The 15,283-nt window shown below is 38.3% G+C and overlaps 1 protein-coding gene across 1 annotated transcript in view; it reads right to left on the bottom strand.

Annotated features, from left to right (window-relative positions):
• uvrag (UV radiation resistance associated) overlaps positions 1 to 15,283 on the bottom strand; it is a 109,422-nt gene that overhangs the window by 87,207 nt on the left and 6,932 nt on the right. The window contains exons 3-6 of the mRNA XM_014471637.2: positions 14,982 to 15,016; positions 13,432 to 13,593; positions 10,519 to 10,593; positions 10,317 to 10,402 (exon numbers count right to left, since the gene is read on the bottom strand). Of these exons, the coding sequence (XP_014327123.1) occupies positions 10,317 to 10,402; positions 10,519 to 10,593; positions 13,432 to 13,593; positions 14,982 to 15,016 (358 nt within the window). The remainder of the gene's footprint in view (positions 1 to 10,316; positions 10,403 to 10,518; positions 10,594 to 13,431; positions 13,594 to 14,981; positions 15,017 to 15,283) is intronic.

Genomic DNA, 15,283 nt, shown 5'->3' with positions numbered 1-15,283 from the left:
GTCATTACGCAAAGTGAAATGAGTCTTGTATTGATATAGACTAAAGGGTGGCTCTGTGAGTAAGAATTCATAACGCAAAATGGAACATAAAAAGCCATGTCACACTTTGCAAATAGACTCAGTGACATGGTCTATATTTTGGAGGCATGCCCTGGGGTCTAACAAAACTGACAGTACAGCATTTGGTAATACCGACCAATGTAGTAATCTATTTCTACTAGATTGCTACATTTTGCAGAAGAAAGGTTGAAGCTTGCAAGTCTGAAAACATCACAGCTTTGAAATAACTTGTCTGTGGGTGACAGATGTTATTGGTCATTTTGCTGAGGAAAGAACTGGTGCATTTCATAAAACACATGGCATCACAATGGAAAAATATGTAGAAAACTGAAGGAACAACTCAAGGAATCAACCAGGAAATTAAAGCTTCGAAATGGGCAATGACCCCAAGCGTACCCAAATGTAATTTTCAAAGAGGCTGAGAATAACAAAGTCAATGTTTTGAAAGGGCCATCACAAAGCCCTGGTAGGAGTCTCAAGTATTGAAAATATTTCTGGTTAGCGTTGAAAAGGCGTGTGTGATCGAGCTGGCCTACAAAACCTGACTCAGTTACACAAGTTCTTCCAGAAGGTCTGGGACAGAATTCCAGCAAAGTGCTGCAAGAGGCTTTTGGGAGGAAACCCAAAACATTTGACCGAAGCCATACAGTTCAAAGGGCAATTCTAACAAATGCCAGGGAATTTTCTACAAACTTCAAAATTTTAAGGTAAAAATAATTTTAAAAAATCAAATTTATTCTGTGGCATTTAGCAAACAGAAGCAATATTGGTCATATTTTTGCCCTAAAGCAGGAAAACTAAAGTCAGATTTCAGTGTCAAAGAATAAGAAAATGAGTTGTGTCAGTTTTAACCATAAATTTTTAATATCTGTTTTGAAGAGGATATTAAAGACAAAACCTTCACACTGGAAACTGGATTACAGGCAAGACTTGTGGTCTGGCCATCAGGGGGACAAGAGGCCTCTCTCTAGGCATGTCCTTACTTTCAGCGCACAAGAATTTTCCCCTTGAGTGGATTTAGTTTAAGAGGCTCTTTTTTTAACGAGCCCACAATGTAGCTGGGTCATTTTACTAATCCTGGGGGGCTTTGTTGTTATGAAATTCACATAGTAATTTCTGGATATTATTGCCCCGCACTGGCAACCAACCTAGCAAAAAGATTACTTGAATGACAATTCCACCCAGGCAGAAGTTGTTCTTCAAGAAAAACAAACACACAAAAATCACTGTAGATTTTCAACCCACGTTTTTAATCTGCTTGAGGTGACAGTGATAGCAAACAGAGAAAGATCCCCGGCATATCAAAGTGGATCTGCTTTGACAGCTTCGTTTGTTTGGGTGATTGTGAAAAGAAAATCAGATATGGCCCATTCCTTCAGGTTAAGGTAGTTATCTCTCCTCTGCTTTTCACGCATGTCCGCCCCCTGATCCCCTTCCAGGCCTTGGCCTAACGCTGGCCCATTGCTACACAGCATGAAGACCGGTACAGGGAACTGAGCACCCAGTAGGGGTGCTTTGCAGTAGCAGTGCTATGCACACTGTGCTAATTCATGAGCCCTCACAACTTTTCCTTTGCAGGGAGGCACAAAGCAGCTGTGCCACAGATTATCAAGACGTTGTGGCTAAGTTTTAACCTTTTATTCCTGCTACATATCAAACAACTTTATTCAACCCTTTCATCAAGGAACGAGTTTCTGCAACTATGAAATTCTACCTTTAAAATGTCCTAATTTTGCTTGATAAAAAGCAACATTAAAATTGTTAATCTGGCTTTAAAGATATTGTAAAATAAGCATTTTAATAACAAACAGTACTAATAATTATCAATAACAAGAAAAGAAAAGACCTCTTCAATCAAGATCTTTCGTTTAACATATTTGTGAGGGTTTCCAGGTTATGGTCCAGCACCTGTGGTTTGGAAAATCAGGGCCGGGAAGGAGGTTGAAAATATAAATGTGTCCTCTGGTTTGAAAATATTAGCAAGAGAAAATGTTGTGAGAAAAAAAAATCTGGAGATTAAAAAGACAGAGAGAAAGAGAAAATCTTTTAATACCATCTTACAATATTTCATAGTGATAATGACCCCTGGTCCATTTGAGGATCAAACCGCTCTGCCGTTTAACAGGAAGGTTCAAACCAACACCAGCAAAGTAAAAGGCATGAGCCAGTTACCGGAGTCCAGATATACAGTAATATGAAAAAGTCACAATTTCAAAACCACAAACATTTTCCATCATACCATTCTCCATTTTTAATATCTGGTCAAAAATAAATTGGGGGTCAAATCTCACCAGTCACATGCACCACCGCTATCATGACACCTGCTCTCCTGCATCTTTATACTAGATAGTTCTGCAAGTTCTGTGATGAGTGAAGGAGAACTTTTTTGGCTCTAAAGTAGAAAAACAATTGTGGCTTAAAAAATTTTGCCATGGTATCAAATTATAGAGTATTCTTCTCAGTATTGTGACCACCCTACTCTGCGCTGATGAATATTCAGATCTTGGGATGACATATGTTTAAACTCAAATTGACACTGGCAGGATGACCTAATTTCTGATTTATCTGGAGTATTGAAATTGGATTCCAGGATGGTCAGTTGATTCTTTAAAAAAAATAAAATAAAATGACACAAGCTGCTTTTCCATTCCAAATGTGCGCCAAACTTTGTCGATGTTCCGCTAATGTCGAAAAAAACATTTTGGATTTCAGTGTTTACATTAAATAAGAAACGATTAAAATCACACGTGAACAAGCTTGCTCACATAATAAGACATTAAAAAATAAAAAATACCACCATTTGGTGTCGTCTTCTTTGTGGTTTCTGCCAGAAGTAACGTCCAGTTGTTGATCATGACTCATAATGTGAAAAAGTGTTTCCATTTCATTGTTTGTAAAGTAAACCAAAAAAAAATCTCAAAACCTATCCAAAAAAAAATTTTTTTTTTTTCAAAATTGGTGTGTTCCCTTTAAACAAATTTATTTTCAAAATGTCAAATTGTGCAGTTATATGGTCAATGGAAACACAGCTACAGTACTTACACTATTCAAACCAGGAACATATAACAAGTAAAGCACCTACTTAGACATGTGACAGGGCTTTATGTTGCATAAAATCCATAAAAATGTACATAACATAGCTTTTTCAATACACAAGGATATTATTTGACATGAAGAATGCTGCTCTTATCCTAATTTTTCCTAATGCCTGCCCTGCATGCTTCTCAAAGCATCCTCTAAAAAAAAAACGTAGAAAACCCCACACACTGTTGACTCCCATGAAGTCATTTCAGACCACCACCGTCCAAACAATCCTGGGTGAACAGGGCCACCAATTAACCAATTCAAAACAACAAAGCAGGGGTAACGCCCACCTTAACATCTCAACCGGGAACAAAACAACACCTAATCAAATCCAGCAACACTTCTAAATTCCATCTTAAATCTCATCACAGAAGAATGTCAACACATTTAGCCACTTGTTATTCACATCACCTCACCATTGTTTCCATCTACATGGAATGGAAGATAAAATGGCGGGCGAGACGTTTCTTTGACAGGCCTATGGGTGTTCCTCCAGGCTGACGGCTTGGGCTCTGCTAACTTGCTAAAAGCCATGTTTACAGAACAACAAAGAAGCAAGCTTCAGAAGAAGAGATTCAGAAGAAACCAAGTCAAGTCTCAAAAGGGTCAGAAAGAGTTCATACAGTGAGGCAATTCAAGATAGTTATAGAAATGCCTTGTTGATTAGTGTATGGAAACCTTCTACATTTACAACATACCAAATAGTTGATCAAAGTTACTGTTAGTTTTTTTTACTTAAGTTTATTAAACCAGAAAGACTCGGATGCAAGTTCTCTTCTGCCAGTGAGTAGGAATCTATGACATGCACTTAAAGTTTGATCACGATATTTTGCGGTATTATTGTGATAACAATAAAAGTCGCGGTAAGAGATTTTATTTTTTTTTTTAAGGTAACTGTATGGTTGTGACTGCATCACAGAGCAATCATAGCCCCCCCAAACACTAATACTAATCATGAAAATCATTCCTATTGATAATACACTTCTTCAGGACAACAGCCACAAAAATAAGTGTGATTTGAAACACTAAACTGAACACAGTAACTGCATTTAATCATATTTTCAAATGTATTGAAATTTATTGATACTCAAAGAGTGGAGTAACAGTAATTCCGACAACATGGACAGTTTGGGTGGGAGTTATACATTATTAATTGGAATTTATTGTGAAAACGATAAATCAAAATTCTGATCTTGAAAAGAAATTTGCCATGATAAATGCCCTCCTCTACCACTGACTTATGGTCAAGATGAACAGCAAAAATGTATAACACTGTATAAATTGTTTCCAATATCTAAAAATAGCAAAGAAAAAATATGAAACTAAACACTTGCTGCCTTGATGCAGTTCCCATAAGTTGCTCAAAAAAAGAACCGAGCTATGTTGCACCTCAAGTATTACAGATAGTAAACACGGCTCTTCAGTTCGATTTCAACTGGACCTTGAACGTTACATTAATCAAACATCATTTAAAGACACCTAATCTGGACGTCTTAAAAATATTAAAACGGCTATACTTGTAACCCAACATTTGTCATTTTCATGGTTTTTCACCCTGTGATTATGTCTCATATTTTTACTAAACTTTATGATGCATTAAGTGTTTTTTTGTTTTTTTTAATCATCTGTGTTTGTTCTTCCAGGGAAACGCCTATCACCTGTATAAAATTGATTGTTGCAGCCAAACCAACTGGAAAAAAGAAGGGAAAAAAATTGTTCCCAACACTCACCCTTGAGGAACACTTTTTATCTGTAAAGCTGCAGATTTGCAATCAGCTATAGACACAACTACCATCCCAGCTAGGTACTTGAAAACCAACTGAATACACTACAAGGTCTCTAAAGCCTGTACGTGGCAGACTTGGTAAGGGAAGGCCATCATCTACACAATAATAGCTTAGACAGATCTACCAATTCGCAGGATATGATTTGTTTTTTGCAAACCAGTAATTATGTCACTAGCTGCATGTGAAAAGAACAAATATTGAAGAAAAAATGTAACTGTCAAAGACGTTTTAAATTCAAGTGGTTTTAAGAGTAAAATGCAGACACGTGACTAAATGTGCAATCTCGGACGTTTACTTCGGAAGTATTCTCCAGCAGCGTGAAATGAAAACAGCAGTCTCCAAATTTCTGCAACAGTTTTAAGCTCATCCTGTCAGCTTGGTGCCTGCTGAGACCTTAAGGTCATCCGCAGACTCAGACCCAGCTGCCCTATTAAAGGAGAATCTTAACAGCATCCCACAACTCCGATCATCCAGCCAAGCAGGCGAGCGGTCCTGTGTGAAGGAAAACATTATCCCTTCAACAGTCTCAGGAGGCACAGGACCTCCCATAGCGCTTCATCATTACTGCACACTGCTTCTGTGGACACATACTGTACATAAATGGATACTTCAGACGGTGAATAGTGAGTAGGATAGCACAGACTGCATATGGATTTAATCACAGGAGAAGAAAAGAAAGTCTCCCCCCTGTACGGGTCCGGGAGTTTGAGGCACTGCACTGAACCGTATAAGTTGTACCTCAAGAATGATGTTTCCCATGTGTCCCTGGAGCCTGTGTTTTAATACAGAGCATGCACACGGGTTTTGTTGTCATTCGAAAGAGTACTCAGTGTCTCTGAGTGAGTACATAACACTTAACCTTCAAAGAGCTGTGAGTATCACTCAAGGATTTCCACTCGAAAGGCACTTTAGTCTGCCATTAATGCAGGCATGCCGCAGAGGACGACTTTGAGATGTTTTAAGCTGAAACAGTTCCCAACTGTCAAGCCGCCTTGTTAATATTCAACCAGTCAAATATGCAGCTGGATGATGTGGGCCAATAATATCTTTCACCAGCCCTCCCTCTCTTACTGTTAAACATCAAGCAATGCTAAAAGGAGGGGGAGGAAAAAGTGCTTTGTTGAGCAGCTGGATCATCTTCGTCACCGTCTGCTTTGGTTTTTTCCACTCTACCCACACAAAGGTCCGTCTATGTGTAGGATGCAGTCTGCCCTTCACCTCAGCCTGTGTGAGGGAGACAAAAAGCCGGCTGATTGATGATACGGACGCTCTTCTCTTCATCTCGCCATCTGAGACAAGTTGTGCTCGCGAGCCCACATCGCCGCGTTTATTCACGCGAGCGAAGGATGTCAACAAGTGGGTCCACGCTGAAAAGCGGGCCGAGTCTGCTGACAAATGACTGACATTTTTCTTTTTTGCTGAAGTGGGCTTATAATGTTTTCTGTTAACGGTCAGTTCTGAGAATGATGTATTTGCTCTTGGACACAGAGCCAAATCCAACAATGAAGATGTCTCAAAGCGGAAAAACGTCACTGTTCTCAAAGGGTTTGAGAAAGATACAGGCAGCGTGGATGAGGGAAAAAAGATATATATATTGTCAGATGTTCACATAATTCTTCGTCCCTCTTCAAGGAATAGTTGAATCCCACCCACATCACACATCAAGTGGAAAGTAATGTGGAGCATAATTCACGTTTTATCACTTCACGACCACAAAACTTCAATCTACTTAATGTAGCAGAACAATTGTGGTAGAGAAAACGAGTCGTAGTTTAATTTTCTTTCCTCATAAAAATCTGAAAAATTCGGAGTGCATTTTAACGATTGCACCGATTGCAGTTTTCTGACCGATCACCAATAAGAGCCTAATCTACAGATTACGATTTTGTTCAATACTGTTTAATTTGCCTAATATAGTGTTGCTAAGTTGGCAAAAGTGGGAACTATTGTTGACCGTATTTCAGACGTCTGTGGAGGCAAATAACATCGGTTTCCCATGTAAGTATCGGCCAATAACCGATCACCATACACTATGAAAATAGAGGCCAATTTATTAACCGGATGACTTGCTGTTGCACCCCAAATTAAAACAAACATATATTTTTCCTAGAGTGGACCAGTCAAAGCCTAGACCTAAATTCAACTAAGAATCTTTTAGTACATTTTGTAATATAACACCTTGAAATTGAGCCTGAGTCTCTAAAAAAAAAAAAACCTGCACTTTCCAAACTTCCACCTTCAGGAAGTCACCACAACATTATCTACATCTAACATCTATTCACCCTTTAACAACGCTTTTACCAGCATTTCACTGAGAAGTAGCTTGCATAATGAGCTCAGCAGTTCCACCAGTTGTTTGCCAACTTCTGCTGGCTAGTCTGAAGGAGCTGAATGGGGGAGTTGCTTGAAAGGTTGGAAATTCCAGAGCCCTCGAATGTGCCGCCACCAAGCATGTTGTACAGCTGAAAGGTTGCTATGGGAGATTCAAGGATTTCTCAAACATGCATGAGAGAATTAAGGCCACACTCCAGGTATGTTTTTGATGAGGGAATAGCATAATAACATGATGTAAAGCTCAAAAAAGTTACTTTTACATAAGACTGCCCCTTTAAAGTTTGTAGTTGCAGAATGAAAAATGTGTGAAAAAAAATTTCCAAGGGTCTGAATACTTTCACAAAACTCTGCATGTATCCACAAGCAGTACATCAGCATACAGAAGGTTAATGCAGTTTGAAAAATGAGGGTCAGAAACTAAAAACCTATGGTTTTGCATCTCGGGCGACGGGGGTCAGAGGTGAGTCCCTGTTGGAGTGTACAACATGTAATTAATCATTCTACTGTATATAATCAAAGCCCATGTGTATGAGAGTATATTAAGCCAAGAGAAGCCAGTGATGGGGGGGATTAGTGGAGGGGAGTGTGAGGAGCAGCAGGCAGAGCGGTGTGGTGGAAGAAGGGAGTTCTGTGTGAGCGTGTTAAACTCTGTAGAGTCCCACAGGGCATGGATACAAGGAAGAGGATGTGGATGAAGGCTGTAATAATAGAAAACGTAAGAGCACAGGTCAGAGAAGTTATGACTCAAACTGGGATTTTTTTTTTCCTTCTGCGAGCTCCTCGGGAGGCAACGGTCTCGGCTGATATAAACATAAACCGTGACCACTTCAGTAATAAAGGAGCGCTGCAAAGGTTCACCAGGCTTTGGCACAATTCCCTTTTTCCTCGATACTATAAAGCTCTGTGATGCATATCCGACCCCCCCCAAAGAGGGAAAATGTTAGTGGAAATGTCACAGCTCTCCTAATGACAGGATCCTGATCCTATTTTACGAGTGTCTAAATAAAACCATCCAGATATACATTTCCATGGGCAAACTGGATGTGATTATGCTGTTATAAGATCGGACTCAGGCTAACAGAGGGTTTCCCTTGAGGGGGGAAAAGCCCTTTGGAATTAAGAAGGTAGCATTTACATGTTACCGCATTTAAATATAGCTGTGGAGCAACAAACCTGTGTTTGTCAACAAATCCTAGGATTTCCTTTTGGCTCATGTCCTTAACGATAGAACTAGGGTTCCCCCTTCTCGTAAGCAGTAACTTTTCTCTGCGGTGTCTTTAAGGTAACATTTTCTAAATACCTCCACCCTGTTTTTGGTGCCAGAATACAGATCAGGTGGTTAAAATCTGATATTGTTTTGCCCAGTAAACCTGATATAAATTGCAGGCTCTGTCATCGCATATCAGGTTAAAATATGAGACCGTTTCATTTATCAGGGCTTACTATTGTTAGCTGTCCATATGGCGCCATCTGGTGGGCGAAAAAATTCTAACATACAAAAAGTAGAGCTACAGGAAGAAAGTTAGTGGCTTCAAATGAGAAGAGCAAACAGACAACGGATCCAGCTTTACCCAAAAGAAGGGGATGCCTTTAACATGTTCTTTGTTTAAAGTCGCACAGTGCGGAAATTGGATAATCTCTTTTATTTAAATTAAAAGTGTACCTGATCATCTAAACCAGTGGTTGGCAGTGGTTCTTTGGCCATTCCAAAATGTCTTTTAATAATTTTAAAAAGTTGCAGAAGCAACAATGCTTTTAAAATAATTTAGATATAACAAATTTAAATATTTTTATTTTATTAAATATTTTAGACACAGATTTTTTAGAGGGTTTTTTTTGTTTGTTTTTTGCATGGAATAAATTTCCAAAACAGAATGACACAAATGTAAGTAGTATTTATTTTTTCCTCATTAGTGCATTGGCAACTAAATACTTGTTTTATTTACATCATTTTCCAGAAAAATGCACTTCCCATAGAAGAATCTTCTTTTTATTAGTGTTTTATGATTTCTTTGTTTCAAAACGTAAAACCAGAAATAAAGTGGAGATTCTTTAAATATGACCACAAATTTCCTATAATAGATAGATCTGTGGCTCTGAGCAAGTTTTCTTTGGCTGGACTGAGGGCAAAAATGGCTCTTTGGTTTGTAAATGTTGCAGATCCCTGATCAGTCAAGAAGCTGCAATCACAACTATTAATGAAAATCTTCTCAGACTTACCATTTTCACCAGTCGTTGCAACTATTCATCAAATCTGACCAATTACCTTAAGGTTTTCTGTATTTCCTTCTTTTCCAACCAGTCGCTGTAACTCAGCTGAATTTTGCCCAGTCTCCATAGCCCCCCTTCTAAATTTAACTTCCTGTTTCACAAGATTTCTTGAAAGCCAAACCTGCAAGATGAAAGCATGTGTGACACTAAATGCTAACATTTGCCTCTTTTTTGGTGAAACCTTTTTTTAAATCATGTTAACGTGACTGAGCAATGTAGGATTCTTCTTTTGCACATTTCACAACTCCTCAGGACATAACTTTGTTTGAATTAAGGTCGCCATTTCAAGAAAGCACTAGAAAATGTTATTTGCACTTTAAATATTAACTGTCTTTTTTTGGGAAGATCATGTACAGCTTTTTTTTTTTTTTTTTTACCAAAATATTTTTATTGAGATTTTCCACTTTGAAAATAAAATTATGTACCAGTCAGAGCAAGCTACTTTTGTAATTACTACATGACAGCAACAGAAAACTAAGTGCCCATTTTGGGGCTGCAACTAATCCAAATTGGAGAAATGAAAAACAAAATTAAAAAAAAGAGGAGTAAACCAAAAATGAAAACAGAAAAACACTGCTTCTCAAAACAACTGGGATAATTCAGCACCATCCAACATACTGGATACAATTGTACACGTCTATTCAGCAGGTTGCAGCAAAAGTCCAACAAGAATGTGCAGCAATTTTAACTTTTTTGTGTGATCATGTCATAGCAAAATAACACCGCAACATCCTGGACTGTCGATATTTGATATGTCTCTGCAGCGTGGCGGACTCTTACCTGAGCAAAGAGAAAACGCTGTAGGAGTTCCTGACTGAACTCTGGTCGACCTGAAGCAGACTGTAATTCTTCCGCTCCGACGGATCCTGGAACGAGTCACGTGTTTAATGCCGACGTCCAAATATAACAAATGGCATTGGGATCAACCATTTCATAATTGTGCAAAATCTCCACAAAATAAAGAGAGAGACAAAGGTTCTACCTTGTGATCAAAGTCAGCTGCATAGTAGCCATCATTCAGCCCAAATATGATCTCATTTGGGTATCTGGATCGAATCTGTGGGCAGAGCGAGGGGGTAGAGGATGAATATGGGGACCGAGTCGGAGAGAACAAAGTACAACAGACATCTGGATGTGCATGAAACTGAGTTATCTGTTTATGAACTTGGAATACGGTCCCACTGAGAAGGAATGGCAAAACCATAGGGTTTGTTCTGAAGTACTTGAAGACTGAATTCCCCCCATTCAATGTGCAAAACTCAAGACAGACACTAATGTGATTTTCTCCATTGGAATTTTTGAAATATCCCGCCGACTTACAAAATCCATCACATTACACATTAAACTTTTATGCTTGGTGCTTAACGTAGAAGATCAAACAACGCTGCAAGCACCAAAACATCATGATTGTTGACTTTAGCACTGATTTGAAATGTCTGTAAGGGGGGGGAAAAAATACATTTTTTCTGTATTGTAAATGTTATTTACAGGAATACAATTTTTTACTTCCTAAAACATTTATCATACTAATTTCCCTCAAGTTTAGAATAAAAGCGAGCTATACTCACATTATCTTGTTCAAATGTAGGAAAGATTAGATTTAAGGCAGCATAAAATGAAAAAGGAATGCAGAGACGTGGGATTTACTGCAGCACGGGTTTACAGTGCTCGAAAATCTGAAAGGAATGTGGGATTTACTGTAAGGATTTACAACCCTGCCTCCAACAAAAACATAATAACAACATTAATAGAATGTCAAGGCCTTACATACAGTGTAAATTAACATATAATGCAATGATCTGCACGTAATTTAAACTCGATATCTGAAGAACAGTCGAGATCGTGACCGTCCAATATATTCTGAGAGAAGGTACAAATCCGCAGACGGCTCTGCATTAAAAACATACACTGTCCCGCAGGGAGGTTAGGAACACTTTTCAAAATTACTGACAGTGAAAACAGTTCGTCTTCAGATCTACACATGTTAACGGTTAAACTTTGGTGGACAAGGTTACAATTTTTCAATGTAAAGGAAAAATAAGATTTTAAGAAGATCCAGAAGCAGCGTAGCGCCGCCTTGCTTTGGAGTAATAACAAAAAAAGATACGGACTTGGAAATCCTTGACATTCTGTCCTCTGGGGCGGAGAGAAAAGCTTTAAAAGGAACATTATTTGAAGCCAGAACAGCCGGTAAGCTGCACATCTGTGCAAAGATGAACGACTTCTACAGATTTATGTATTTAGCCTGTAAATATTTCAAATCTATACATCTGCGGTAAAGAAAAGGTGGCTCACCATTACGTACGCTGTGAAACTATACATATATTTCTCATTATCTTACTGGATTTCACATCTAAAGTAATAAATTACATTGTTTTGCACAAGGTGTTGGAATTTTATAGGTGAGTCCAACAGGAAATCATGCATAACTGAAGAGAAAGGAAAAAGAATTACATGTGGAATCTAAATTTGTTACAAAAATTAAACCTTGAAAAGTATAAAGAGCTTTTATATTCAGCCTCTTACTCTGATGCCCCTAAATAAAGGAGGTTTAGGTAATAAAAAAGGGCCACATTTTGAACAGCTCTTTGAGAACTTTTTAATTCATCATCTAGAAATAGAAATAATATGATACAAATAAGACAAGGCCGCAAAAATAGACTGGCACTAATCAGAGAAGATGCCAAGAGGTCCAAAGTAGCAGCGCTGGACAAGTTAGGTGGCAAAAACCATCAAAATATCAACTATTAGAAAAATCTTCTACTTATCTGGCCTTTATGGAAGAGTAGCTGCATTTCCATTGGCCATATAATTGCACAAAATGTAATTGCAAAAATAAATTCAATAAATGGAAACACACCGATTTAAAAAAAAAAAAACTCAAGTTTTTCGATCATATGGTTTTGCACCAGGTTGAGGTGTTTTTTCACTTAAAAACAGGGGGGAGTCTTGTTATAAAAGAAAAAGAAATCTGCTAAAAGATCTGGTACATTTTTAGATATAGTCAAGGATTATTGACTTTAAGCAAATTTATATATCTTGCTGAAAAGTTACATTTAAGTTATTCGTGTCTTATTTCAAGTGGACTAACCTATTTGCAGTAGAAACTAGACAAAAATACTTTGTAAGTTTTTGTGTTTTTGCAGTGAATCCCAGGAAACCAGTAGATATAGTTGCAAAGAATGACAGTTCTTAAATGTTTTTACTCAGATGGAATGAAAACAAACGTATACCAAAGTTTTCTGACTTTGTGTTGATCATATACAATGTTAGCAAAATATGTCTAAGTTTGTGCTTGTCATTATTTTAATTATCTTTATGTTCTTTAGCTTTCTTAATTTATTGACTTATTTATGTTACAGCACGTTTTTTCTCACTCTCTTTCTCACTTCTACCCAAATATCTGTCTGAACCTAGAAAATAATCAAAGAAAAATAATAGCAATAAAAATAAGCAGAAAATAACTGAAGATTGAAAGAGAAAAAAGCATCCTAATTCACATGCTAAAAAAATTTATTTTTGTTGCGACACCACTTGGTTATGTTCTGTATTTTGTCTGTCTTGTCCTAAATGCATTGATTTAAGACAAAGACCAACACAAAATATATACTTTGTCTTTTGTAATTATTCTTTTTTTTGTTGTTCATTCTCTTGTCTGATTGGTAATTTGTAGATCAATGCCTCTGTTTGTTAGTTTGTAATGTTTGTTTTGTATGCACTAATGGTGAATTAATTTTTAAAAAAATTCATCTTCATAATTTAAAATGAAGCACCTGCACTTAGTTAAGTTGTACCAGGGTGTCTTAGGGAGAACAACATGTTATGTGTGAAAATGGCTGCTTATTGTTCTCATATATTCTTAATGAACACATGTTGTTGTAAAAAGGTTGCCGACCTGTTGTCCTGTGTATCTCAGGCCATCCAAGTTGACCTTCCATTCAATGAGGAGCTGGTACTGTTCCTTCTGCCCACCCCAAATCCGAACCACAAAGCAAGACACTGAAGTATCCAGGAGGTCCGGGAGCATTCCAAAGTCCAAGCTCCGCCAGGTCGGGTTCTGGAACACACAAAAAACACACAGCTGAAATCTGGTCGACGCAACAAGAATCAGAACAAACTGGCTTATTGAGTTTTATAGAATAGAATAGAATAGAATTACTTTATTCATCCCAGCAGGGAAATTATTTCGCAGTTACAGCAGCATAGAGACAAGACACACAACAACCACCACTGAGTAGCAATTGTAGACAAGATAAAATAAAAATAAAATATAACATGCTGTCAATATAAAAAGCAGCTTAGAGCAGTCCTTGCAAAGATTCCAAAAATGAAGATACAGTATGTATATGTTAATATATGTACAGCAAGTGTGCCACAGTGCAGTTGTGCAAATTTGGACTGATCAGTGCAGAACAATGATTTAGCTTTTACTGTACAGTGAGATGGCATGTGGCAGGAAGGATTTCCTGTATCTGTCCCTACGACAGCAGAGCTGGAGCAGCCTATGTGAGAAGGTGCTCCGCTGTCTGTCCACTATGTGGTGGAGAGGGTGCTGTTTATTGTCCATAATAGACAGAACCTTCTTCAGTGTCCTCCTCTCCACCACAGTTTCCAGGGACTCCAGCCTTAGTCCCAGTACAGAGCCAGCTTTCCTGATGATCTTGTCCAGTCTATTAGAGTCGCTGGCTCTGATGCTGCTTCCCCAACACACAGCAGCAAAGAAGATGGCACCGGCAACAACACTGTGATAAAAGGTCTCCAACATCTTACTGCACACATTGAAGGATCTCAGCTTCCTTAAAAAATAGAGTCTGCTCATCCCCTTCTTGCACACAGCGTCAGTGTTAGATGCCCAGTCCAGTCTGTTGCCGATTACAACTCCCAGGTATTTGTAATCCTCCACCACTTCCCCTTTGATCTTTAGTGGCCGTGAAGGTATCTTCTTCCTTCTGAAGTCAATCACCATCTCTCTGGTCTTACTAATGTTGAGCCTCAGGTGATTCTGGTCAGACCACTCCACAAAGCTGTCCACCAGTGTCCTGTACTCCCCCTCCTCTCCATCCCCTATACACCCGACAACCGCTGAGTCATCAGAAAACTTCTGTAGGTGACATGACTCAGAGTTGTACTGGAAGTCAGTGGTGTACAGGGTGAAAAGGAAGGGAGAAAGCACAGTTCCCTGTGGAGCTCCTACGTCACTGACGTAACGCAATAGCTAAAAGTAAGACATGAACGCGAGCACACTCTTCAGAAAAGCTGCTGGAACGTCGCTGTTTGTAAATCTTTACAAAGTTTTAGACACAGTAAGTAAGTGACGGTTATTAGGAGGCAGTTCTGCTGGTGAGAATGTCCTTTCTTTGCTGTGCCAAACAAAATGAAGTAAATGTCCAAGACAACAACTTTAACCGAGAACAGTAGACATAAACGAAGTTTAAGTGTACTCACCAGTGAGTCTCGAATGACTTCACTCTTGTAAAAATCTGGAAAAAGAAATACCCAATGAATAAATGGAAATTAAATAGAGGTCGCATGTGTATTTACTTCTAACAGGAGAATCCCAATGCTAAACCCAAAAAACATTTTTCAAAAAGGCTAACTTAAAAACAAGATTTTGCCACCTTGTTTAATTGCAGACGGTGTGAGAAAAAGCATCGTTATTCATGTTACTATACGTCTATTTCTACTTTTCAATCCTGCAAAATTACCATAACATGGTTTTTCACTTGGTAATCTTACCATCTTGATTT

The sequence above is a fragment of the Xiphophorus maculatus genome, chromosome 11 (assembly GCF_002775205.1).
Source record: "Xiphophorus maculatus strain JP 163 A chromosome 11, X_maculatus-5.0-male, whole genome shotgun sequence".
Classification (NCBI taxonomy): Eukaryota; Metazoa; Chordata; class Actinopteri; order Cyprinodontiformes; family Poeciliidae; genus Xiphophorus; species Xiphophorus maculatus.
Note: the sequence above shows the minus strand (reverse complement) of the source record. Positions and strands in the feature narration are given on the sequence as shown.